Source organism: Mytilus edulis, chromosome 10 (genome assembly GCF_963676685.1).
Source record: "Mytilus edulis chromosome 10, xbMytEdul2.2, whole genome shotgun sequence".
NCBI classification, from domain to species: domain Eukaryota; kingdom Metazoa; phylum Mollusca; class Bivalvia; order Mytilida; family Mytilidae; genus Mytilus; species Mytilus edulis.
Genome location: NC_092353.1, coordinates 27,318,578 through 27,346,577, shown reverse-complemented (window position 1 = coordinate 27,346,577; position 28,000 = coordinate 27,318,578). Strand labels below are relative to the sequence as shown.

The 28,000-nt window shown below is 32.3% G+C and overlaps 1 protein-coding gene across 3 annotated transcripts; it reads right to left on the bottom strand.

Moving 5' to 3' along the window:
• Window positions 1-244: 244 nt before the first annotated feature.
• LOC139490774 (uncharacterized) lies at window positions 245-27,822 on the bottom strand. Of its 3 annotated transcripts, none has more exons than XM_071277765.1 (9): window positions 27,748-27,822; window positions 24,364-24,416; window positions 14,469-14,618; window positions 13,492-13,629; window positions 10,811-11,005; window positions 8,666-9,882; window positions 7,999-8,066; window positions 6,854-6,919; window positions 245-4,363 (listed from the first exon to the last, which is right to left on the bottom strand). In XM_071277765.1, the coding sequence occupies exons 2-9, from the start codon at window positions 24,392-24,394 to the stop codon at window positions 376-378; spliced, it is 5,853 nt and encodes a 1,950-aa protein (XP_071133866.1). In that variant the 5' UTR covers window positions 24,395-24,416; window positions 27,748-27,822; the 3' UTR covers window positions 245-375. The 3 variants fall into 3 exon arrangements, with proteins under 3 accessions (XP_071133866.1, XP_071133867.1, XP_071133865.1); XM_071277766.1 differs by lacking the exon at window positions 27,748-27,822 and adding an exon at window positions 27,501-27,651 and having other exon boundaries at window positions 8,666-9,870; XM_071277764.1 differs by lacking the exon at window positions 27,748-27,822 and adding an exon at window positions 27,501-27,641.
• Between the last annotated feature and the right edge of the window lie 178 nt (window positions 27,823-28,000).

Here is a 28,000-nt window from a genome sequence, read left to right as displayed (position 1 = left end):
TTGATTGTAATATATCATGTGAAACATAATTGCCTTTAAATTTAATTGTACTCAAATGGCTATAGATTCAGGGATCAAAATTTATTATCTACTTATAACCAACAGCGGCAGAACAGAAAATATGATTTTTCTTAACTGTTAAGATTTTCAACATAAAAATTAACAAACTTGAATAATAGAATAAACTAACAAGATATTCAAATATAGATTTTATGAAATTTTTTTACTTTAACAAGTACTAGGTAGTGACTGATTTAAAGATTTTGAAGTCTGAGAACCAAATAATTTGCAAAAATCATGGCCACAATATCACCCTGAGTTCTAATCCCAAATTGTGCTGTCTGCACTTAATATATATACAATGTATTTACACAACTACCACTTATATTTAGCATTGCTCCTCCTTTTCTTTTTCTGTTTTTGTTTTTGGGAATTAGTTGCACCTTTACTGATACCTTGAGCCTGCTGGTGACTTCCTTCCTTAGAAGAATCAGTAGCTTCTTTTGAAGTATCTTCTGATAAATCTGGTTTTTGATCTGAAGAACATTTCATTTTATCACAACTACCCTGACTACTTTCTAATGCTTTACTAGGAATATCTTCACACTTTGGAAGAGATGTTTCCTTTTTACCAGTAGATCCTTGTGCCTCCTTCTGATTTACAGACTTAGAACCGCTAACTTTTTCACTCAATTTTGAATAATGTTCCTCTTGTTTCTCTATTTTTTGCCTAGAATCAGACGACTTGTACTTAGTGTCTATATATTTTGGTTTACCGGTAGTAATATAATCTTTTTCTCTTTCTATCTTTTTTTCAATTCCTCCGCCCATTTCTGATTTTCTAACATCACTGCTTTTATAATTGCTTCCATGTTTGTCAGATTCTTGTTTATCAAAACTTCTTCCTTGTTTTCTATCATGAGTAAATCTATCAGTTGTTTTTCCATTATGTTCCTTTACATAGTGACTTTCTTTGTAAGAATGTGATTTGTATGACGAGGAATTGGTCTGCTGAAATCTATCAGGGGTATTGTAATTCTGCTTTCTGTATGATCCTCTTGGGGTATTCCCATATGATCCTCTCCCTCTATTATTTTTGTCATGACTTTCTGAATATGAATGATATTGTCCATACTGTCGAGGTGACCCATAAGAATGATCATACCATCCATGTACTGGCTGTTTACAACTATCATGGCGACTGTTACCATAGCGACCAGGTGTTGATGTACCATGCCAATTTCTTTCTTTAAATGAAGATTTATTTGGAGTATCATGTGACCTTGAGTAAGACTTTGGTTGTTGGATTCTTGAACCAACTGTTTTTCTTTGAGACTTTGAATTTGAACGACTTCCCCCATCTGATTTTACAGACAGGTTTTCCAAAGAATCTGCTTCACTCAAATTTCCATCTTTTGCCAGAAACTCACAAGATCTCACCATTGTAGGACTCAAACTTCCAGCCATACCCAATGGGGATAACCTCCTGACCTGTTCACCAATTTCATTGGAATTTGTAGGTGAATTCCTATAATCCAATTGTACTCCATTATCATCAGCACTAATTTTCTCTTTGGCAGCCATTTCTGTAATCAAATCTTTCAAACCTTTTTCAATGGTTTTAATATCAGTCTGAATAACCTCAGACTCAATATTTTCACTAGTTACTCTGGTATCATCTGTTGTAGTTTTTGCCTCCGCTCCTTCAGTCTTGGTATCATCAATAATTGATATGTTGGCAGCCTCTTTTTCAATGTCACCTTGAACTGTTTTGGTCAAATCTGCTATGGTTTTAGTGTCATCTTCCACTGTTTTATTGATATCTTTTAATGTCTTTTTAACATCTTCTATTGTTTCAATTACGTCTGCCATTGTTTTGTACTCATGTTGTACTGTTCTGACATTGTTTGTTTCTATGGTTTCTGCAGTTTTCAAAGTTTCATGTGTTACTGTCTTTGTAATATCTTCTATTGTTATTCTATCATCTTCCACAGTTTTTGTGATGTCCATTAATGTTTTTCTTACACCTTCTATTGTTTTTACTACATCTGATGTAACTTTATTCTCATATGTTTTATTGGTTTTATCCATCATTGACTTTGTGTGACCTTCAGATGCTTTAGCGTCGTCTGCTGCCTTGCTGATTGCTACTTTCGTCTTAGTGTCTTCTACTTTATCTGATTTAGATTCCATGCTCTCAGATTGCATCTTATAATCAGCCTGTACTGTCAGAGTGTCCTCGCACGTAATAATGCCAGCCTCATCTGTCTCTTTAGTTTTTGCCATACCTTTCACCAAGCTTTCTAACTTTTCTTGAGTGTTTTCGACTCTTGTTTCTTGTACTATTGAAAAAATACTGTCTGTAAGTGATAATGGCAAAGATTTTTTCTCAATGGTTTCTTTTTCATCTGTAGTCTTGTCTTTTTCATCAATCTTTTCTAATCCATTAGCTGGCATTTCCACTGGAATTTCATTTTGGACTTCTTTAGCAAGTGTTTCTACCTGTTTTTGTACTGATGATTCACAAACTTCATTGACAAGTGTAATGACACTTTGAGTAAGTGAAGAACTTTTTTCAACTGACTCTGATTGTATGTTTACCGATGTTAACTTTTCTGTTTCTTCTAGTTTCTGGTCTGATGCACAACTGATATTTTCATCTTCAATTTTTTGCTGATTTCCCATTTCGGTTACATCAAGGGTAACACTATGGGTTGGCAAAGGTAGTGATTCACCACTCTGTTCAAGGGAAGGAAGTGTTTCTTCGCTCTGAACCAGACCTAAAGCTGCTGCATAGCTCTGTTTATCATTCTCCTGTCCTACTGGTTCCTTGGTTACTTTGCTTTCTTTGTTGTGATCAAGTGTATCAGAGGTCTCTGTATAGATACCAGTATCAGATTTCACACTCTCATGTAATTTTGTTTTTACAACAAATCCTTCTCCTTCAGTTTTAACATCAACTTCTGATATAATTGTCATTGTCTCCTCTTTCATGTCAGTTTGTTTTTCTTCTGTCATTATCTCCCTTTCTTTAATCTCTCTATCATGGTTTTCTCCCTGATGATCATATATTTTAGTTACATTCTCTTCTGAAAGTGTTTCACCTTGTTTATCTGTGATAGGGTTTCCATTATCATCGAATTTCTTAGTTATTTCAGTTTCAACTAAAGCTAACAAAGATGTCAATGCACCACTGACTTCATTTTTGACATCGGTATCACTTTCATCCAATTTAAGATCATCCTTTTCAATTTTCCCAGCTGATTTTACAGCCCCAGAGTAATTCAGCAAAGTTCCTTCTTTTGATGGTTCTCTCAAATCCCCATCACAAATCAATTGGTCCTGGCTTCTCTCTGTATTGTCTCCCTCTTTAGAATCATTTTCAGGCTCTGTGGGAACTTTTTTTGATTCAAACTCAAATTTACTCACTTCTGATGAGTCTTTTCTAACATTTGAACTGTTATTTAGAATTTGATCATGTGCAGGCATAATATCTACATTATCATCCTGATTTTCGCCATGTTCAGCTTTAACTTCTGCATCAGTTATATTTGTTGAAATGATTTTCTGAGATTCTTCATTTGTCTGAATGTCCTTTGTAGATTCCTTCACTAACATTTTTGTCTTACCACCAGCATTTTCTCTAACAGTAGTTAGATCTGGATTTGTTTCCAGTCTCACATCAGTATATTTAAGTCTAGATGACCTTGACCGATCCGCAGCATTCTCTCTTACAACATTTAAATTAGGATTAGTTTCTAATCTTACGTCCGAGTATTTCATTTTCGATGACCTGTCAGTTTTCTCCTTTTGATCTTTTGACCTTGATCCAGCATTCTCTCTTACAACATTTAAATTAGGATTAGTTTCTAATCTTACGTCCGAGTATTTCATTTTCGATGACCTATCAGTTTTCTCCTTCTGATTTTCTGACATTGATCCAGCATTCTCTCTAACAACCATTAAATTAGGGTTAGTTTCTAATCTGACATCTGAGTATTTCATTTTTGATGACCTGTCAATTTTATCCTTCTGATCTTTTGACTTTGATCCAGCATTTTCTCTTACAACCATCATATTAGGATTTGTTTCCAATCTAACATCACTATATTTCATGCGAGATGATCTTGAACTATCTAATAACCTTTGACTGCTGTCTGCATTCTTATCAGATTTCGTGTCCAATTCCTTTTTCGTATTTTCGGTCAATTTTTGACTTGTTCCAACATGTGCTACCTTTTCAATGGATGATTTACTTCCTATATTTTCACGCACAACTTGTAGAGATGGATCTGTTTCTAATCTAACATCTCTGCACATTCCACCAGCAGGTCTGTCATACTCAGAATGACCACTTTTTCTTCTGAAAATAAACATAACACTCTATATTTATCATGTTTATGAAGAAAAAGGATTATACACTTTTTTTTTCATTATTCAAGGCTGTTTGATATATGCATGATTTAGTTGGTAAAAAAATAAGGAGATATGTTATGATTGCAACGAGACAACTATTTATCAAATATCAAATGAATTTACTAAAGTGACTAAATGAACACTCACAAGACCAGATATCGCATTTGGCAGTCAGGAAAAGAGAAATGATGGAAGAAAGTTACTTTTTGGCCCTTGTTGCCCAGTTGCTATCTTATTGCAAATGGGATACCCCATTTTCATATTCCCATATAATTGAAACATTCCAAAAGAAATTGGAACATTTTAAAAAAGTTATTGAAACTAAATTTTGAAAATGAATCCTATTCTATATTAAGAAATTACATGTAGATGGACAAAATCATTCAAAATGCTTTTTTTAATTTTATTTTGACTTAGTAAGTTTTTTTACCAACATCACAAAGTCTGATTTAAAGTTTTATTTCAACTATCTTATTTGTCAATTCTGGGACCTTTTAAGGTCAGGAGCCTGTAATTCAGTGGTTGTTGTTTGTTAATGTGTTACATATTTGTTTTTCCTTAATTTTTATAAGCCCGTCAAAATTTTGACGGGACGTATTATGGTATACAAATGTCCTGTGTCCGTCCGTCTGTCTGTCCGTCTGTCCGTCTGTCTGTCCGGCGTAAACATGGCGCACCGTAACTCGAGAACGACTTATCCAAATTTCATGAAACTTATCATAGTTGTTTCTTATGATGGTCAAATGATCTGTATACTTTTTGGTGAAAATAAGATTAAAACTTTTTGAGTTACGGCACTTTGTAACTAAAACAGGGGTGTGTTTTTTTCACATGTTGCACTGTATCTCAAAAACGATTCTTGATTAAGGCTTAAAACTTTAAACACTTCTTAGTTATATTTATCTTAATATCTGTATACTTTACTTTTTGGTGATGATTCAAAATTTTATTTTTGAGTTATTGAGTATTTTGTAAAAAAGGGAGAGGGGTTTTTTACATGTCGCACCATATCTCATAAACGATTTATGATTATTGCTTAAAACTTTACACATGTCTTTGTTTAATTAATCTTAAGATCTGTATACTTTTTGGTGATGATTCAAAATTTCATTTTTGAGTTATTGAGTATTTTGTAAAAAAGGGGGAGGTTTTTTTTTACATGTTGTGCCATATCTCAAAAACAATTTATGATTACTGCTCAAAACTTTACACACTTCTTTGTTATATTAATCTAAAGATCTGTTTACTTTTTGTTGATGATTCAAAACTTTATTTTGGAGTTATTGAGTATTTTGTTAAACAGGGGAGGTTTTTTTTTACATGTTGCGCCGTATCTCAAAAATAATTTATGATTATTGCTTAAAACTTTACACACTTCTTTGTTATATTAATCTAGATCTGTATACTTTTTGGTTTTGATTCAAAATTTTATTTTAGTGATATTTAGTTTTTTCGAAAAAAAAAACAGGGTTAGGGGTTTCACATGTCCCGCCGTGTCTCAAAAACAATATATGGTTATTGCTTAAAACTTTCTCAGAAACTATTTATGATTATTGCATAAAACTTCCACACAAGACGCCGGGCGTATCATGCGCTCATGGCGCAGCTGTTTATTTTTACATAAATTAGGCCATTAATTTTCTTGTTTGAATAAGACCACTTTTGAGATTGTCCTTCACCGAAAAAAGCTCGTCAATTATGTGCGCCTGTATGACCTCATTTACCAGATAGAGGGGATTGCCTGTATCCCGGCACTATAAACGTTCATCAAGCGTCTTAGTGATCGTCATTGTACAAGATACACTAGAAATAATATTTGTTCTGTAAGTACTTAATCACAATTCCCTAATGACAGCAGTGCTGCAAGACAATTATGAGAATTCAATTTTCCGAATAATTTGTGCAATATAGCTTTATATTTTTACAACCACTAGCTCAATATTGGTACGGAAGTGACGACGCCCCTAAACGCACGATTGATGTTCACTAAAACCAGTTTTTGACAGAAATGCATCAAACTTGAAAGTTGTCTATTGTTTTACATTTGTCATTTCACAGCCATTTAAGGCTGATTATGCAGTATGGATTTTCGGAGGTGCTTTGTTGAAGGCAATGACCTATAGTTGTGTGTCATTTGGTCTCTTGTGGAGAGTTTTCTCATTGACAATCATATTACATCTTCTGTTTTATATTTGCTCATTGCTGAAGGCAATACAGACACCTATAGTTGTTAATTTTTTGTGTCATTTGGTCTCTAATGCAGAGTTGTCTCATTGGCAATCATACCACATTTTCTTATTTTTATAATAATAATAATCATTCATATACTCTGTGTGCTTTGTTCATTGTACGAAGACCATGCCTGACCAGACAGTACTAATCTTGTATATATATATATATATTACTTTTTCTCTTGTTTCTTACACAGTGTACTTACTTTTCTTGTTTTTTCTTTCTCCAGTCTGACTTTTTCTCTCTGTTTCCCTCCAATGATGGTAAATTTCTATCAAAACAAATAAAATGTATTAAATAAACTGTTGACAGAGTTATTTCTCCCACTTCTATGCAATAAGATAACTATCTAATAAAGACATCAGGACAAAATGTTAACAACATCAGGTCACTACATACTTCAACAATGAGCAAAACCAATATTGTATAGTAAGATAATGATCTGCTCACTTTAAATGTTCCTAACTACCTGTTTGAATGTTTAAACCATTTTTTTTTTTACATCACACATGTTAAAACTTTAGATTAGATAAATTCAATGCAATCAGCTGAATTACTTTAAATGTCTATCTAAGACAAGTTACTATTCGGCAAAAACAATAACTTTTGTGAAATATTTATCCTGTTTATACAGATACATCATCATTATCCTAAATTATTTAAATGGCTGTCAGGTGTTTTGTGTTTAAAAAAGTATTAGTCTTCCTCTATTAGTACTGAAAATATTAAGTGATTTGTATGTCAGGGTATTCCAGAACTGTTTTGTTTAATCCTTTATTGATATCGATGTTAATTGTATCCGCCCCTTTTTGTATACACAGCTGATCTTGAAGGATGTAATTTTGCAGCTTCGAGTTTGTGTTTATTCCTTTTGAACCTTACTTAGTTCCTCCAAAAAAAGTCAAATACAGTGTAACCTGTGTAATCTGACACACTGGGGGACCAGAAAAAAATGTCAGATTAAGCTGGGTGTTGGAAGACTCAGATGTCGGATTAGGCAGGTTACACTGTATGTTACAATAGACACATGAGCTGTGTTGTATAGAAATTGAACTTCTTCAAATTAACACCAATGCATTTATTTACTTATTTCGGTTTAATAAAAAAATATCAACGAAAATCTGTGACTGTCTGCTTCTTCAATTATTAATTGATTGCTACCAAACAGACCAAACTTCATCTTTTATTTTGTTGTTTTTCGTATATATGAATATTCTAAAATCAACCCGAGTCTTATACATGTACATATTTATAAGGTCGATTTCTATCCGACGCAGCTCACATATTGTCTACAAAGCTTTGTTTCCTGCTCTCTCTGTCACACATGACTTTAATACATAAGTTACTTACTCTTCAATCCAATCTTGGGTGAAAATAAGTTCTGCATTGTAGCGAGCTTGTTTTATCCAATAATGAAACTGAAATAAACAGAAATAATATATAAAGCTTAAATAATGGTACAATCAGATATAACTTTTCTTAAGACTTTTGTTTGATAATCAAAACTTCAAATTACAGTACTCTCAAGTCTTGGTATTACTATTGAACCTGGAATGGCGCATTCAGTAAATGTTTTCTTTTGTTTAGTTTCATCGTTGGTGACATCACATTTCTTTTTTTTTGTATCATTTTTTTTCAAACTCATAAAGTACATTTTATTGATCAACAATACAAATACCTTTTACCAAAAAAATTCTTCCAGACTAAATATCCACTATGAAGGTGTTGAAAAGTTGACAGTATCCTGGTAAAATTTTGAAAATTCCAAATTTCAAACTTCGATATTCTAATATATTTTGAACTAATTCTAAGTCTTTCTACTGAATAATATAAAAATAGTATTCGGTATATATATTGCTAATGAGACAACTCTCTATCAAAGACCAAATGATGCAGACAGTTAGCAACTATAGGTGACTGCAGTTGAATATGAAAATTGTTTATGATTAATATTTGTCCCATTCTACAAATAGATACTGACTGGTCAAATATAAAGCTATTATAGTTTTCTACTTACCTTTCTATCTGCTGCCATTTTGTATTGTTCAATCACAGCTTCATAAATGTCCTCCTGCTTCACATCCTTCAGAAATCCCAGTTCAAACATAAGTTTTTTAGCATCAACAATTACTCCTTTAAATGTCTTTCTCTGAACAAACTCTAGAAAATTTTTAGGTTCAGTTTCATACTTTTCTTCCTTCTTTTCCCCTCTTGTTTCAGGGATTTGATCTTTTTCTTTTCTTTGTCTTTCTGACGGTGAGATAGATCCTTTATTTCTTTTGCTTGGAATCACATATTTTTGCTTAGGTTTGCTTGTGTTTACATCTGTTTGCTCAGCTTTTTTTTCTTCTACTTTTTCGTCCCTCTTTGAACTTGTTTCTGCCTCATTTTCCTCTATATTTGTACTATCTGTTTTTACATCTGAGGCAAGAATTTTCTCTTCCCCTTCTTTAGATACTTCATTATTTTCCTGCTGCAAGCTAGAACTATTTTCTGTTCCCGCATCTTCTTTAGATTTGGTATCTTTTTTAGTTAAAGATTTTTCAGGTGTTTTACTTTTTCGTTTCTTTTCCTTCCATCTTTCCCGTTTTTCTAATTTTTTACTCAGTTTATTTCCTCCTTGACCTTTTGACACTGGCATTTTAGGTACAACATACTTTGCATCAGCATTATAGTCCCCATTTTCTATCATGGATTCTGTTTTATGAACTTCAGTTGATTGATTTTTTTCTTGAGTATTGCCACAATCATTTGTTGACATACTATCATGTTCAGATTGCTGTTTAGAACTATTTGAACCAAATGTAATGACATCTTGTGCATTTGAGTTTTTATCAGAGCTGCTTATTGATAGTTCATCAACTGTTTCCAAGTTTCCCAGTTCTCCAAAAGCACTCCTAACTTCTGATTCAGCATTGTTCTTGCTTTCTTCCAATCCAAAAACATCCTTTTGATCAATATGCACAAAGCTTGTAGTCAAGCGTCTACTTTCACTTTCTGATGGCATATCAATATCAAGAAATGCACTAGCATTCATATTGTTCCAGTTTTTGTCATTTAATGAAGTCATATCTTCAGAAGCTTCCTCTACTTTAATAAAACTATCTGTTGATAGTTGAACTTTGCCCTCTGAATTATCTGGCAGACACTGAAATTCTTTGGACAATCTATCTTTATGTTCTGATGTGGTTTCTATGACAACACAGTCTTTGTATACATGTTCTGAAATGAATACTATTATATATCAAATGTCAATTTGAGTCTTCAGGGATAACAAAAATTTAACCAAACAAATCTAACTTTTCAACAAAGCTATTACACTATTATAAACCATCATAGAATATATGTATCTGCATGATAATACAAGAAGTCTCACAGAAGTTATGTTCAAAAATGGACATAGAAAGCAAGCAGTCCATTACTGTGTATTACTTACTTTGCAAGTTTAAATAGTAATGGTCAGATCAAATCAAGAGGAAATGGCAAGACAATTTAGACATTGGTATAAGAAAAACCAGGGGATTCTACAAGAAAAACAAAATAAAATTTATAGGAAAACAATGGTTAGTAGAAATCTTGTCCAAGGAAAAAAGATTTTATAGAAATTAAAATGATTAAAGAGGCTACAATGAGGGTGGTTTTTAATGACCTTGACTTCCTATGTGGGTCATGCATGGTCAATTAAATGGGTCAAAATCTTTAATTGTTTTTATATAGGCAGTAATGGTAACGTTTTTTTCCTGTAGCTCAGTCCATATCGTAAACTTGGATATGTATGATAGCTCGTTTCGAAACTGTGACATTTTCACATATGTGGTTAAATTTTCAGGGTACGAAGTGAGATTACTTTTTCAGTAATTTAACATACCCTGAACATCCTTTTCGTGATGCAGCTCCTTGTGGTGAAATATCCCCTTTTTAACACAATAAGTTCTTTGAAAATTTAATACTTTGAACACATTTAATAGCTCCATAGTTTTTACACATTTATTCTATGTTCCTCTACTTTCCTAATCACCACAAATGGTTTTAAGCTCAGTCATTTGTAAAAAATAGAAACATGTCCAATATCACTACAAAGAGATTTTTTCTTTACACGTGACTTTTGAGTTCCTCATTTCGAGGCGCATTAGGGATGTTGTCCCAAATAGATAAGGATTACCTTTAGTTGTAGAGGTGTCCACACTTTCCCATGTTGATGCTGACATTGCAGGTCCATCTACAAGTACTGGTTGGTCTGGACTTGGTGGATTCACAACACATTCAGGACTAGCTGATTCTCCGCTGGTTTTGCTTTGTGTCAGTTTTATATAATCATCAGATTTATCTGTGTCCACTGCTGTGGGATCCTTCTCACCTGTAAATAGACATTTTTACCTGATGTATTTCTATGCAAATTATTATTGGTCAATGGACCAAAATCAAAGCTCCATTCTGGTTGACCATTTTAATTAAATGTATCTTCTTTATATTTTATTTTCTATTTTGTTTTAAATAATTGCCACTGACATTAAGAAACAACCAATTAGATCACATATCGTGCATACTTTATCTACTTCACTCCTTTAGTATCCAGGTAGAATTTTTATATGGGCACAAAGTCCCCAATTACGGTAAAAGAAAACCAAAAAAATTGGACAATTTCCCGAAATTTTCATTCTACTAATGAACTCAAAATCGTTAACCTTTTTCCCCAGACTTTTTCAATTCCCCGCATCTGCGCAGAAATCTACTTCCTTTTCCAGTTTCGTTGGCATGAGACTTTAAATAAAATAAATATTTATCCGTCTAGTAAAATATAGGAAGGGACTCAATACCTTTTCATTTTTAATAGTTGTTTGATTTGAAAAAAACGTTACCTGATGACAGCGTTTCTTTGTTTACATTGAATATGACGTCATAAATTAAATAATGTCTGACACAAATAAAATCCCTAACAACAGAACTAAAATCGGAAACGTTCAGTATTTCTTTTTCTTTTTTAATAGATTTTGTTACAAAAAAATAATTCATACAGACTTTGTCCCCTTTCACAGGTAGTGCCTGCCTCATATTATTAACAAAATGTCTATACGTACATTAACCTGAGAATTTTGTTTAACAATGAATGTTTCCAAGGGACCAACTTAAAAGCTAGATCTAGCTGGCAAGTGAAGAAAAAATGCAAGCCAAAAATATGGTTTGAAGTTCCAGGTGAAAATACAACAGTGGAAGGCAAACATCAATAAATCTCTTAATAAATAGTTTTTGTTGAAAATAAAAGAATACATTACTGACTTTGATTTAGTCTCTCTTAGCCAGTTTCTGTCATTTTGTATTGAATTTCCCACTATTTTTATTTTGTGTATTGATTTTCACAGTCACATGGTTTGTGTACATTGTATATAAATATACTTAACTAATAAAATCTTATATCCAAGAATGAAAAGGAGATGACACTGTACATAAAACAATAAAGTGAGAAAAGTATTTAACTGATTCTATGAAATTAGAGTTTTTAACACTAAATATCTAACATATGCATAATTCATGGGCAAAATAATCAATACAATGGTGGTTGAAAGTGTGCCGTAAAAACAATGTATGGTATTGATTGACAAGCTGAAATCAATTGATAGCCCCTTAATTGGTGACACACAGTTTATTTTACTATATAGGTGTGAAATACATATATGTGAAACAGGTGCAAAATAGACAGTACTTAAAGAGTTGTTCATGATCATGAACTAGTTAATTATCGTCTCTCCATTACATTCATTATTTTGATTATCACAATAAGTACTAGGGGTTTTAAAGAGGTCATTTATGAAATTCCCCAACATTCTAAAAGTAAATAAAAAGATTATTTGGGTTCAACAATGAACATACAACAATCAGAAACACTCTTTTTAAATGTTTTTGATTTTTAAAACTTAAGATTATAAAACATAAAACTTTTTAATAACGAGAATACAGCCAGGTAGGCCAAATAAAAAAGTATGTGTTTACTGTACCCATACCTACCCTATTTTTTATCCCCTACCCCAACGTTTTATAGGCCATTTTTGATTAAGCAATGTTAAAGTCACAATGTTGCTCCCATAGACTCAATGTAAAAAAAAATAATAAAAATTAAAAAAAAATCCCTACCAACATGTACCTATCCTATTTTTTTTTCAGCATGTGACAGTAAACACATATACTTTTTTGTTTGACCTAATCATTTTCAATTGCCTAGTGGGTCATTTTGTCTGTTGACATGGTCTGGAGAGTAACCTTGATCAGTTGATCATTATTTCATGTGTTTCCAGAGTGGAATTCATTATTATAAATCAGCAATTATGGAAACCCATAATAAATAAAAGAGCCCACCTAAATTTTAATGAAAGTGTGAAAAACATGGTAAGCGTAATCAGAACACATAAACTGTGCTCCTTTTAATCTAAACCATATAATGTGAGATAAGATAACATTACTTTAACATGCATAGTGATTTTACGATAATTTTATGAATGATTTAGAGCAACATGACCTCTTTCAAAAAGAAACATGAATTAAATAACATTATACCACACAAAGGATAATTTAATATTTTGTTGAAACATCTCAAGAACAAAATGGCAGGTATACAAATGAACTTTTTCACTCCTCTACATTCTTTAATATTCAAACGGTTGTGCCCTTGAAACTTCACAATCCCACTGTTGTTTTTCAACTGTTTCAATAAATGAATTTCATTAGAAAACATACAAAGTATTTTTAGAATGACATAAGAGGAATTTGCTTAAAAACTTTAGCTTGATCTAAGTCACAAAGAGAGCTATATGCCATAGCATTAAAAGTATCTTAATATTTAATACATACTAGTACTACTTTCTTGTAGGTTAGCTGAGGGTGGTTTTATTTCCACATTTATCCATGCTGACTTTTCAGAGTCAGGACTAGAATCTACAGAGTTATTTCCCTTTGAAGCTCCTTCTTCAATTTTTACATTTGAAAAAGCTGCAATTAAACAAAGTCATGAACACAGTATGATGAACAATAAATTCAATGTCAAATGTTTAACAAAACAATAATATTACTGTCTTTTTTTCAGCTTCTTTTTTCTTCTTCTATCACTATAAGTTTTGACATATTTTTTTTTGGTATTTTGTGCTATCCATGCAGTTCAGTCAAATCAAATCATGCACAGTAAATGTAACATTTAGATCACTTTTTATTCTGACAGGAAAATTCAGAACTTTTTTCGAAAATAAATAATGTTCCAGCTTTCTGATTGGTCAAAATTTTCAATGATATCTAATTAGAAGAGAGAAATAAATGGTCTACTAAAGTATGCTAACTTGTAAATTTGTTGATTTGATAAGTGAGACCCAATTCAAATCATTGATAAGACACAAGTGTTAATAGATTGTGTATTTCAAAAATGTTTGAATATATATTAATAGCTAATAGGCCTGGCATACCAAGTTTTTTTTTTTTTTTTAAATGTTATGTTAACTTGATAATGGCTATCACTTTAATGAGAAAGCCATTCAAATCTAACCCTGGATTTGCCTAAGGATTAGAACTTTTCTGACAGAGCAGAAGATCATTTTTCTTCTCTTTTTTTCTTTCTTTCAGGACTAGATTTCATCTTACTAGTATGACCTACTCTACTAAATGTAAGGCTAAAATTGAGAATGGAAACAGGGAATGTGTCAAAGAAAGAACAATCTGTCACGTGAAAGACCAGAAAACAGCCGAAGGCCAACAATAAGTCTTCAACTCATCTAGAAAATCCTGCACCCAAGGCGGTTGCAGCCAGCCCCCATACAAAAATCTGGAAGATTTTTTCTTACCAAGTGGAGGTTCCTCACTTCTTTGTCTTTTTGCTTCTGGAGTAGACCTTTTCTTCCCTTTTGATCTTGTTTGATGTTTACGTGGGCTAGTATCTTCAAATGAATGTCTTCTTTCCTTTGAAGAACTTTCATCTGTTTTCTTTTCAATCCCTATAACAAGTAATGGTATATTTTTTTGTATAAGAGGTCCTTCATTCCAAATCAATTCTACATTTCATATTAGTCACTTTTAAAGGATAAAGATTAACCACAAAATATATTAATTTAACATGCCAGGATATATTGAACAGATGTTGAAATCAAAGCACCAAAGGTGCAATAGGCAGGTAATAAAAAACCCAAAGGCAAACTTGTCAAGTTCAGATGAATAGTGTAAAGAATTGGTGAAAATATATATCTCAGACATTGTTCTCAGCTATTTCTAAAGTATCAAATAGTGCTTGTACAGTAATGTTAACGATATGCAATCCTACCACTTTCAAAAGTTATTTTCGATTTATATTTATTGAAATTCAATGTCTGAGATTATGCACATACACCTGTGACGAAGTCAATAATGATTAAATATATTTTATTACGTAATTACAAAGTCAAGAAAGATTCTAAAGTTCAAATGTTCGAATGTTCACAACTGTCTTTAAAGTAGAATTGTTCGAATGTTCAGTATCTCACACGGGCACGTGATCGTATAGTGGTATAACTGTTCGTTCCTGTTAGAGTATTTCGGATATTAAGCACATGGGTTCAAGCCTACCCACGAAGGGGGAGACCTTGGCGGAATCTCCGGTACCAATCTCTCGTACCAAGCTGTCCTCCTTCAAGTCCAAAGCTGGATCTTATATAGTCCAGTTGTCCATAAACATTGGCCCATAGCTAATGGCCGGTTACATATTCGTCTGGATGTTAAATAATTCTAGTCTATGGTTAATTGTCATACCATGCAATTCACCCCTGAAGGATACATGTTATTTCACAGTAGACATGGTCATTTATTGGCTGCAGGGTATACATGGTATGTCTATAATATTTGAACAGATCGTTATTTAAAAGTGTCCAAAGTGTACATGATTGTTATTGAATTATTGAATTCCTTTTTAATAAATTTCCTAATTAATACTCCTTGATAATTAATGATATGAAAAACAATTGTGTTACATTTTCCTTTCCTCCTAAATAAAACGAAAGTTCAATAAAATACGGTAGTTTTTCTTCCTGTAGGTTATTGTGATAGTTCATTGCAAAGTTTCCGGTAACCATCACCACACATCTAAAGTTTATAATAAGTTCATTACATTCACCAAGTCCAATAGCTGGATATATTTACACATAGTTCATTTGAATCACCGGTTAAATAGTTCGATATACATAGTTCATGTTTTATTTCCGTCACCATCATAGTATAAAGTTCATCAACTGCTGGAAAGGGCGCACATCTTTGTACAAATGTCGTCATCACCATCTCCATTACTTAGTATTTGACGCATCTAGCTATTTGGTTCGTCCTTCTTAAAAGGCTGTTAACATCGACATTCGGTTAAATTTTGTCCTTGACCAATGGCACGGAGGAAGACATCTCTCTGTTGTCAGTAACATCTATTCCAACCAATTGCGAAGACACCATTTGTTTTTACCAAATTGTTCGTGGCATTAGAACCAGAACTCACAACATTCTTTTTGGCTAACCAAGATATATTCTTAATAAATTAACAGTACAAAAATATGGCTATTCCAATGAAGATCGCACCTAAACCCCACTGATAAATTTATCCCAATTTGGACAAACTAAAACTTGTTTACTTCCCCTTAATTTCCTATTTTTTATTTATCAATCAGATAATTGACAGTTTGTTAGCTCGCCTTAAGTTCCAAAAGTTATCTAAGCCTAGCAAAATTATTTTTTCCCAATTTCTACGTATATAAATCAATACGTTCTTTTTTATATCAAATTATCTATTTAAAACAAATAAAACAAAAGGGGAAAAACTGTCGTATACCACTTCTACAAGTTTTTTTAAAATCCTACATAATAAAAACAAATATATGTTTATTAACACAAGACATAAAAATAGATTTAAAAATTCACAAATTAAAAAAAATATATATAATTTGATCCTTTTCTATAACCTCTACACCTACATAATACCTATAACAAATAATATATACTAAATATTATATGTGTTACTTTGTTCCCAATTGTAATACTTTTACAGTTTTATTTTGTTTGCTTCATTAATTAATCTTAACGTTAAATATAGACCAAAAAATTAACAACATTTAAGATTCCATTAATAAAATTTTAACTACCTCTTGCGCAATTTGTTACTGACTCTACATTTCATATTTGACAACAAAAACACCTTATTGCGAAAAAAATGTCGTTCTCTGTAATGTATTACATTTTTCTAAAATTAGTATATAGTTTCCTTATCATACTATTTCCTTTCTTTTTTATATATCTATTTTTCATTTGTTTTAAAATTCCAAACCTACTGCCTATCCCTTTTATACATTTCAATACGACTTAGTGTTAGGGTATATGTTGAGATCTGAGTTTAAAAATATTATATACATTTAAAACTTAACTAACCTCTTAAAAACTAAAACAATTAAAAAAAAATCTATGCCTACTTATGAACAAAACACATCGTTAAGATTTTTTTTTTTACTCCTTAATTTTAAATTATTTCCTTATTTTTAATTTCTGACAATGATCCTCATAATTGTTTACTTTTCAATTTCAATTTTATTTGAATGCTAGTTTTCAAAAGTTTTAAATGTATATAATATTTTTAAACTCAGATCTCAACATATACCCTAACACTAAGTCGTATTGAAATGTATAATATCAATTATCTATTTCACTTAAATTTTGTCATTAAGTTCTGAAGTTCATATGTCTCTTATTTTTTCTTTACAAATATCAGTCTACTAAAACAATACTAGTAAATCCCTAAGGGCAAACATATCCATGTTTTTCTTTAATGTGCTACTTTATGAAGATACTTCTCTTAATCTATTAACAATATGTAAATATGGCGTAATCTAACACCATAAACAACTTGCACCATTTAATAACTTAACATCACTTATGTTAATCATCCGAAGAAGGGGTTGGAATCTAAAATTATAGACTATTTGTTTTCTCTAAACAAATGTGCATACACACTACCCAACTGCATAAACCCATTAATCATCAAATGGCTAGAATACGCAAACAATGTATCCTCAATGTACCCTTAACTTCATCTACCAAAGGTTCTAAATCAACCTTAATTTACACCGGTGCTCTGCTTATTTTACGTAAAATACATATTTTCTAGAATAATTGAATGTATCTTCAAAAAAATAACCCATAAAAAATATGATCAAAACAAAAACCCAAAATACCTCCAAAAAAATGATATTGTATCAGACATATTTACTTTTTTTAATCATTTTTACTCTAAACGAAAAACTAGCTTCTTACCTTCTAAAAAAAAATACATTTTTCTCTGTTTAAAAATCATTTATCCTATGATATCTATTGAATTCAATAACAGCAAATAAAAAAATACACCAAAAATAACATTTCATTCTTATCATGAAGAAAAATGTGTATTCATAATTTTTAAATTGACCTATATATAAAAGTACCTAAAAATACTTAATAACAAAAATCGTGCCATCCACATCTCGTGAACAAACATCAGATTTTAAGCCTTTTAAAAGTACGACCTCAATCCCTTTAAAATTAAAAACTTTGCTTAATATGTGTGCCATCCCTTGAAAAGCCTTTTCTTCTGTTTGTACTGACATAGAAATATCTTGATTTTCCATTAAGAAAAATGAAAGCAACTGAGTTCTTACCTTTTATATTCCTTCGCGTTATTTTAGACAATCCAAGTCGATCCTGGTCAAACGGCATCAAATCGTGACTTATGTGACGAAGTCAGTAATAGGATAAATATATTTTATTACGTAATTACAAAGGCAAGAATGTTTCTAAAGTTCAAATGTTCGAATGTTCACAAACTGTCTTTAAAGTTGAATTGTTCGAATGTTCAATATCTCACACGGGCACGTGATCGTATAGTATAACGGTTTCGTTCCTGTTGGAGTATTTCGGATATTAAGCACATGGGTTCAAGCCTACCCACGAAGGGGGAGACCTTGGCGGAATCTCCGGTACCAATCCCTTGTACCAATCCGTCCTCCTTCAAGTCCAAAGCTGGATCTTATATAATCCAGTTGTCCATAAACATTGGCCCATAGCTAATGGCCGGTTACGTATTCGTCTGGATGTTAAATTATTCTAGTCTATGGTTAATTGTCAAACCTTGAAGGATACATGTTATTTCACAGTAGACATGGTCATTTATTGGCTGCAGGGTATACATGGTATGTCTATAATATTTGAACAGATCGTTATTTAAAAGTGTCCAAAGCGTACATGATTGTCATTGAATTGTTTAATTCCTTTTTAATAAATTTCCTAATTAATACTCCTGATAATTAATGATATGAAACACAATTGTGTTACACACCATCCCATGTTAAAGTCGCCACATACTGTATGTACCTGTCAATAGTGAGGACCCGCTAATGTGGTAATTGTTGCTGTATATCGTATTTATTTTTTACAATTGTTTTGTACATTTTTTTAATTTCTTGTGTATACTTATGATTGTAGTATGATGTCCATTATCACTGAAATAGTATACATTTTTGTTATTATGTTAAGGGACCAGCAAAAGCAAGCCTTTGGGTGTGGGAGTTTCTCCCTGCATTGAAGATCCATTGGTAACCCTGGATTTTTGGGTGGAATAAATTTTAAATATTAATCAATTTTGGTTAGTGTATTGCTATAATTTTTTATCTAATTGTTTCAGATCAAAGGGGCCAATCTGTTAAAAACAATTATCTTTTGTGTTTTTCATTTAAAATTTTCAATGTTTTACTCATACGAAGCTAAATACATGCAGTATTTACATCAAGGCAATTTAAAACAACAATCATGATTTTCTAATTATTCAACTGGAACTTGATTTTAAATTGGGTGCGAACGTGCGAGGTGCGAACATGTAGGGTGCGAAAGTGTATTGGGCGCGAACGGACCTGATACCGACTGTTGTCTGCTCTAAGATCAGGTTATTGTCTCTTTGACAACATTCCCCATTTTCATTCTCAATTTTATTAACTGAATTAAAATATCTTGATTACAGTTTAACTGTCTTCCATTAGGGCTATTCCAGAATCAAAGAGCTGAAAGCTCTGAAGAAAAATGACGCCACTGTCTCTAATATTGGGATAGTTTTTATGCAAGTCTTGATTTTCACATACCGTAATTAGTTTAACAATGCAACATGTATCGTGAGCATATAATTGATATTCGTATATGTGTGTAAGTGTGAAGTGAAGGTGACAACTGGCTGGTTTTTTTAAGACAAATGAATAGGTCAAGACTAGCTGAATTGTACAAATAAATACCGTAGAAAGGCTTGCATATTTCTCACTAGTACATAGTCTGAATCTGGGTCCGTTCGCTTCCATTCACGTTTGCGCCCACTCATTTTCACCCCTTTCACTTTCACACCCTACATGTTCGCACCCAATCTTAATTGGTTTTGTGTTTAATAACTCTGTAAGCAAGTGTTTTCTTATAAGTATAATTGTTGTCATTGTCTCAAAATAAAGTGAGACAGCAATAATTTTTTTTGTGTTGAATAAATCTTAATCATGTTTTGGATAAGGTATTGCTTAAAATAATAATAATCCTTTCTAAATAAAGTGGTATTTTGTCAACGTTTTATTTTGTGTTGAATAACTCTTAATCATGTTTTGGTTAGTGTATTGCTATAACTTGTTTCATTGACTTGTTTTCAAAATGAAGTGAGATTCTGACTATGTTTGTTTCTGCGTGTTGAATAAATTTTATCATGTTTTGGTTATATTAGTGGATTGCTATATTTTGGTTTCTATGTTTTATTGTTTCGTTGTTTCAGATCAATGGGACCAAGCTGTTAAAAACAATTATCTTTTGTGATTTTTCCTTTAAAATCTTCAATGTTTTACTCATACCAAGCTATAAATACATTCAGTATTTACACCAAAGCAATTTAAAACAACAACCATGATTTTCCAATTATTCAACTTGAATTTGAATTAAAATTGGGCGCGAATGAGTAGAGTGTGAATGTGCGAACGTGTAGGGTGCCAAAATGTATTGGGCACAAACAGACCTGATACCACACAGTCTGAACTCCCTTCTCCCACAAAATATTAAGTAAATAATCTTTTTTTTACTGCTATCAAAGGTCTAATGAAACTCAGATAGTTTCAAACATTTGTCAAAGAATTCTAGTCAAACTGGCACCTAGTTAAATTGGCACCTGGACAAATCAGCTGCGCACCTGGTTAAAATCGACACCTGATATAGTCAATTCGTCACCCATGTTAAATATATATTTTTAACAGTATTTTAAGCAATAGGGTAAAAATAAGAAAGGGGTTGCCAGAATTTTTTTCAGTATTTAAGCAAAAAGAGTTAAATACTAACTTTCACATTTTTGGGTGTTCATGTACATTTTGTATATATTTATTTTTCTCAACTAATGACTTTTTTGGTGTATTTTTAATGATATATATATATATATATGAGTAGTCCAAATAATTATTACGTCTGGCAAGGCTTTTTTAATTTTATTCTGGAACACCTTCCTATGACCGAAAAGGCTATGTTAATTTTTTTTCTGGGACGCCTTCCTACGAACGTCGTAGGAAGGCGTCCCAGAAAAATAATAAAATAGCCTTGCCAGACGTCATAATTATTTGGACTTATACATGAGATATTGTGTATTTTTCTGCATTATTTTAACCAGTTGAGCATTTTACAGGATTGTTGGTTTAATGCTGTTTAAACTTTACTGAAAAACAAACACCTTAAATTTGCTAATTATTTGGCATGCAAGTTTGATTTATTGAAAGGGACTCATAGTTTTCCATTTTATTTCAATAATTGACTTGTTTTTACAATTACACAAATTGTCTAATTGTTAAAACAACAGCTTTGGTAAGGGCTTCGTTGTTTACCTTTATACACTACATATTCACTTTCGTTTCGTGGTTTACCAAAATACACAACAACATATTCACTATGTACTTGGTAACAGTAATTAATTAATTGAATAGAAAATATTATAACAAATATTATTGGATGCCGAATTGACGTCGAATAGGTGCCGATTTGACTAGATGCCAATTTAACCAGGTGCCGACTTGACTTGTACGTTTCAATTCCTCTGCGATCGTTTGCGGTATTTTCTTGAGAAAACCTATTTTCCATCATCAAAGAGAAGAAGAAACTGCTTTAAAATGATTCTGGAACGCTTCATGATTGTTAAAATAAGTTTAATTCACTCAAAAACAATTTTAAAACTTGCGATTAAACAGGAAGTTTCCAAAGCACGTATAAAAGAAGAAATTAACCGGTGAGAGTGGAAATCCGTATATGACAGATATCCCTATAGTACGACTTTGAAAGTAAAACAGTTCAATCCTTTTGTAAAACAATCTTTAATATACCTATCACATTAATGTTTGAAGGGTCTTAAGCTTATTCAAACCATATAAGTCGGTATGAAACACCAAAACGGAATGAACAATAACCGATTACGTTTTGTAGTTTACAAATTCTAAAACTGGTTCCCGTCAAACTACAACACTTTGTTCGAGTGTAGTGGAATACAAGCAAAAACCAGTGTAAACTGGGTCCTGGCTGATTTAATACTACACAATGACGCATAATGATAACACAAGCAGATTCCAGTTTGTATGGAAAATAGGAAATACGAAACCAAGCGTGGTAGGCAGAGAAATGTAATGAAGTTCAGGTCGGCAGTTATGGAACAATGACTGCGTCATTTTCCAAAAACATGTATGGGGGGATTGGAAGGCACATTGTATTAATAATACATGGGTGATGGGTATCATAGCAACTTTTCTCACTAATGCACTATAATTCTCAATTACAATTGTTTGTGCTGCGGGTGCTGACAAAAACTGCCTTCCAACCCCCCCATACATTTTTTTCTGGAATAGCCCTTACTATAATCGTAATAAAAAAAACATTTATTTAAACTTTCAATAACTAAAATAGTAGGAATTAAGAAAAACTTGTTTGTAACTTCATCTTAATTGATGAAAACATAAACATTTCTCGAGCCTCGTTAGTCGTTACCTTTTTATCGTATCATGCGATTTATTTTCACATCATTGTCATGGGAAAATCGTTTACCAGCATCAAGTTGCTGAAGGAACCGCATAGAAATGATTCAAGAACACTTTACGAGTGTTTATATGTGAAAAATTGTACTGAAAAGAAACATCGAAAATGGTTGGTTTTTTTTCTGTACCGGAAATCGAAAATTCCTTAAAATCAAAAACAATTACGGTGTAATACACGTCACAGATTCGGACTTGATATTTTACAAAAATATGCGACTTTGGAAGTTAAATTATGCCGTCCTTTAGAAAACTGTTGTTAAAGTTTTAATCTCAATATTTATTGAAGCACATTGAGCTAAATCAAAGCACGTGTAGCATTATGTAACACCAAAGTGAAACAATCTTGAAATGACCTTGACATCGACCAATCAGAAAATTACAATAACAACAACTTTATTTGACAAGCATGAAACTCATTTACGAGATAACGGAATAATATTAACAAGAATACAAATGAGCATACATTTAAGATACTGAATGAAGATGATTTAAACTATCTCAATCCGAATAAAATGATTAATAATAATGTACCTAATGTATCATCATAAAAGTTATGTAAATTTCATCTTCTATGTAAGTTGAAATTGCCGCCAACTATTATCAGCTGATTAATAGACTACTGACGTATGTAATACGTATCGATGACAAACAATATTCCTACGACTTTTGCCATTAGGGAAATGTAAACGACTCATCTTTATAGATTTTCGGCGATAAAATATTTTATGCAATTGTTCTTTGACTTCCTAGCCAACAGCACAGGACATAATAAACTATAGAAGGATTTCTATCGAGAACTACTTCCTATGTGCAACTTCAAAACTTTTGGGTCATTCGACGACCATTTAAGGTTTTTATGGTAATATTTTTTATATTCCAGAATAAAAAGTATGAACAAATTGTTCAATTAGTTATAAATAACATGATAGCCAGCCAGATAATAAAAGTGGCACATATTTCAGCATTTATTTGGTAGAACATAAATCTAGGGTGCTCGCATAAAGCAGCTTAACTGCTTTAAAATTAAACAACAGTTTCAGCAGGTTAATTTAAACTGCTGGTCTTAATGTCTTGCTGTTTCAAAAATTAAAAAAAAAAATAATAATAAAAGAACTGAGGTCCAATGTACGGGAGTTGAACATTTTTTATCTGTCCAAAGAGCAATAACTAAACAAACCCTTTTTTTCTGTTCTTTAAAGTTGCTTAATGCATATCTTACGTGAAATGAAGGCATGATAGCAAATACAATGCAACTTCTGATAGGATTTATATTTCCAAAGAGGCATAACTATCATCGAGAGACAAGTTTTGCAGTGTGTTATCTTGTGTCCTGTTCCTTGTTATAACCTTTTTCACTGAAACTCTTTTGGCATGGCCAGTTGTGCTTGCAGTACAAGAAAGGCAATGCTTACTATGTTGATGCACCCTGATTTGAGCTGTTTTTTAACTGAAGAATCAAATCTTGGTTGGAAAATTTCAATTTATTATTGGAATAGACCATCAGAAAACCTCTATTTAAAGAGACAGTGAATAGGGATTCCCCTGATCTAAGTGTTAGCTAACAAACTAATATGAAGTAAATGTAGTCTACTTTCCTTACAATAGTAATGTTTCTTATGTTCAATCTACTTACCAAATACTTTGGACATTAATCTACCAAACATATTGAAGTGGTTCTATACTTATCTGAAATAAAATTAAAAACATGAGTATGCATTTTTAATTAAGAATGAATTATTTTTTTCTATAAATAAACTGTCAACACAAGATATGTCTTGCCTTTTTGTGATTTTAATTATGCAAATGTTGAAATTAAAAGAGCAATACTTTAACATGTAAGTTATATTCAAAGTCAATGAACCATATCTGACGGTACATGGCTTAACAATCTCCATGGGAATGAGATGTGCTAATGCTAATACAACTGCATACCAAATACCATTGACTTATCATAATTATATATATGTAGTTCCTTTTAAACAAACGTAAACACAAACATTAACTTGAAAACTATGAAAAAGTTTCAGTAAATGAACCATGAGGGGGTGGGGTGTTAAAATCTCCATGGAAATTAGGACTTGCAAATGACAATAAATACCAAATATCATTGACTTAACATGTACATAAGTAGTTCATCTTAAACTGATCTAATCACAAACTAATACAATGTAAAACTAAGCCAAAGTATTAAAGTCAATAGACCATGACTGAGGGGGCAGGGCCAAATATTCTCCATGGAAATTAGATATGCTAATCCTTATACAACTGTATACCAATCAACATTGGCCTACTACTAATGGTTCCCCTTGAACTGACCTAATCACAAACTAATACATGTAAACACCACAAAAGTTTCAAAGTCAATAGAACATGACTGAGGGGCAGAGTCAAATAATCTCTATGCAGGGCCAAATCTCCAGGGAAATAAGATGTGCTAATGCTAATACAATTACATACCAAATATCATTGACGTACCACAAGTTGTTCACCATAAACTAGAACTAACCACAAACTAATACAATTGTTAATGCTGCCATCGCCAACACCCCAAACAACATACCTACATCTTTCCTTTTGACTCCGTCAAGGGGAGAAAAAGAGGATTACTGGTCTGAACAACATTGCTTACATCCCCTTTATTCAAACTTTGGTGGATAGTTGTTTCATCGGCAATCATACCCCATATTTTTTTAATTATTTTTTCAGTGAGTCAGATATTCTTTCAACCAAGTTATATCCCCCTTTCATGGCAATCATTTATTTAACCACATTTTGATTTTAAAGTTAACTACAACTTGAACTGCAAAGAATTAATGAAGTGCATGTTTTCCCCTGCACATTTGGTTTTGTATCTGTGGATACTGACCTTTAAAGTTTTATCAATCATATTGAATTTCAATTGGTATTATAAATTTGAACTGCCTACTATAAATCATTTCACTGATATCAGTATTCAGTTAAAAGGAAGTTGATAAATGATGGATTTGACACATTTTAACGTGCTCTCTTATTTTACTGCTTTGATGCCTTTCAGTCGCAGTAAGGCGTCATAGCAAAAAAATAAAATAGCCTTTCATAATTGTTTGGACTAGTGGAAAACTGGGTTGGATAACATTGATAAATTGTTTCCTGAATGCTAGGACAGTTTATGAATTGTCACAGTAAGACCTCAAAGCAAATTAAAAAAAAATAGCCTTTCTGACAAGACGTCATAATCCACTTTATACAAAGTCTAAAAACCTTCATAAAAGATGTTGTATCAACTAAACTATAGGATGAACTATTTTTTTTCCTGATATTAATGTGCACAGTGGATTTCATTTTCTGACAAGTGGCAAAATATTTACATTAGAGTGTACCTGAAACACCTCACAATTTCCTCCTGGAATGTCCTTGCTATGAGAACGTTTGAGAAGATATGTTACATCAAATATCCAAAGAGGTCACGATCAGAAACCTGAATTTTGCTACTATGCTAAAAAGACTAGACGGCGAGAACACCAAAGAAATGAAAGCCAATCTACAAAGTGGCACACGACATTGACAGAACTGGCACACTTGATACTGCTGTTCCTCAATCCCAATCTTAACCAGTGCCATACCATTTTACAGCACAGAGAGGAAAATACACTGAGCAAACAGAACAAGGGTAGCTGCAGAACCGTAGCTCTTATACATGTAGGTCCTTATGTTATTTTTTGACTATTTGCAGACCCTAGATGCCAACCCCCTTTTGACACAATCAGTAACAATCTAACAAGTTTTCAGTAATTTTGAAAACTTTTCAGTAATCATTCAAAAACATGCATTTAAGAAAACAATTACTGACGAATGGTTGTAGAGTGATGTGCAATAACATGTTTCGTTCAACATGTTATCTGTAGTATGTATTCCATTCATTAGTTGTTCAAACAGCCTCTTCTCATACATTTTCGTTTTGTCAAGGAAGTAGAGAAAGCGGGAAAGGTACTTCCATAAAATGCAAGTTTGCCTGTTCGGAAGTCAGTTGGTTATCAAACGATAGGTCGATAACTCCCGTTAAACCGGAAGCATTACATTGGCGTTTTCTAAATACCCAACCAGGCCGGAAAAGCAATGATAAAAATCTGTGTTTTACAAAATTGAACGGCGATGACTGGGCAGTCTGTAACTAATCAACTTTGACCGTAATAGCATAGTTTTAATCGCTAAATGGGAAAAATTACTGAAAAATCGTAATGGTTTGCATCTATGTATGGACTGCAAATAGTCAAAAAAATAACATATGGACCTACAAGAGCTACCGTTCTGAAGCTATGGTCCACAAATAGTCAAAAAATAAAAGAAAGACCTAACAGCTACAGTTCTGCAGCTTATATCAAGGGATGTACTTATTTTCATGTGTAAATAGAGGTGGTGGTTAATGTGTATAACAGAATCTCTATTAAAGTGCATTGGAATAATTGACAATTTCATGATATTCACACTGAAAAGTAGGTGACTAATAAAGGGGGAACAGTACAGACTAAACTGTATCCATTATCTTTAAAACGAGTGCCTAACTTTTATAACCTCCCTTTTTTATTTATTCTTTTGACACTCCATCCAACAAATATTGTCTTTCTATTCTGTGTACGTATTTATTAATTTTATAGAAGTATTTGTTAAGATGGGGGAAAAATTAATAGATGCACAATATTCTTGGGGAACACTATTTTGGTTTAACCGTTTACAAATACAGCATGCACCCGAGCTAATTGATGCCATACGAGGTTCAAAAGTGATTGTCACCTCGAGTTTTGCATGTCAATTGGTCTATTCCAATCTGTTGAATGTATTTTTCCCCGCTTAAAGTTGTCTTTTACTGACAAAGAGACGAATTTTAGTTGATATAGCTGACTGTTCTGTTCCAGTCATCAAAATTTGCCGCCATTTAGTCAAGGTAGGTAAAACGTTTGAGTAAAAGCTTCATCTGTTATAGAAAATCCCTCCTGCAAAGGAATACTTCGCACAAAGTTGCTTTTTAAGAGAAAATTACTTGTATTTTCCGAACAAACATGACAATTTAAAGACAAAACGACTTCTTTCACAATTTTATCTTTTGGTCATTGCAATGTAGTAATGTTGAGGTATCTCACTGCATGCTTTATTTAGAAGGGTGTGCTCGATTCATATTACTGTTTTGCCTGTCGAGCCTGCGACTTTTATCGCAGAGAGCTCGACATAGGGATAGTGATCCGGCGGCCACGGCTTTATCTAACTTCTTAAAAGCTTTATATTTTAGAAGGTGG

What these genes read in the sequence shown, in the direction of transcription:
- LOC139490774 (XM_071277765.1), bottom strand. Translation starts at nt 24,394, where the DNA reads ATGTTTGGTAGATTAATGTCCAAAGTATTTG. An exon ending in AAATGGCAGCAGATAGAAAG is followed by an intron (nt 8,067 to 8,665) that starts GTAAGTAGAAAA and finishes TGTTTATTTCAG; the next exon opens with TTTCATTATTGGATAAAACA. An exon ending in AGAAAGAAAAAACAAGAAAA is followed by an intron (nt 4,364 to 6,853) that starts GTAAGTACACTG and finishes GTTTATTTTCAG; the next exon opens with AAGAAAAAGTGGTCATTCTG.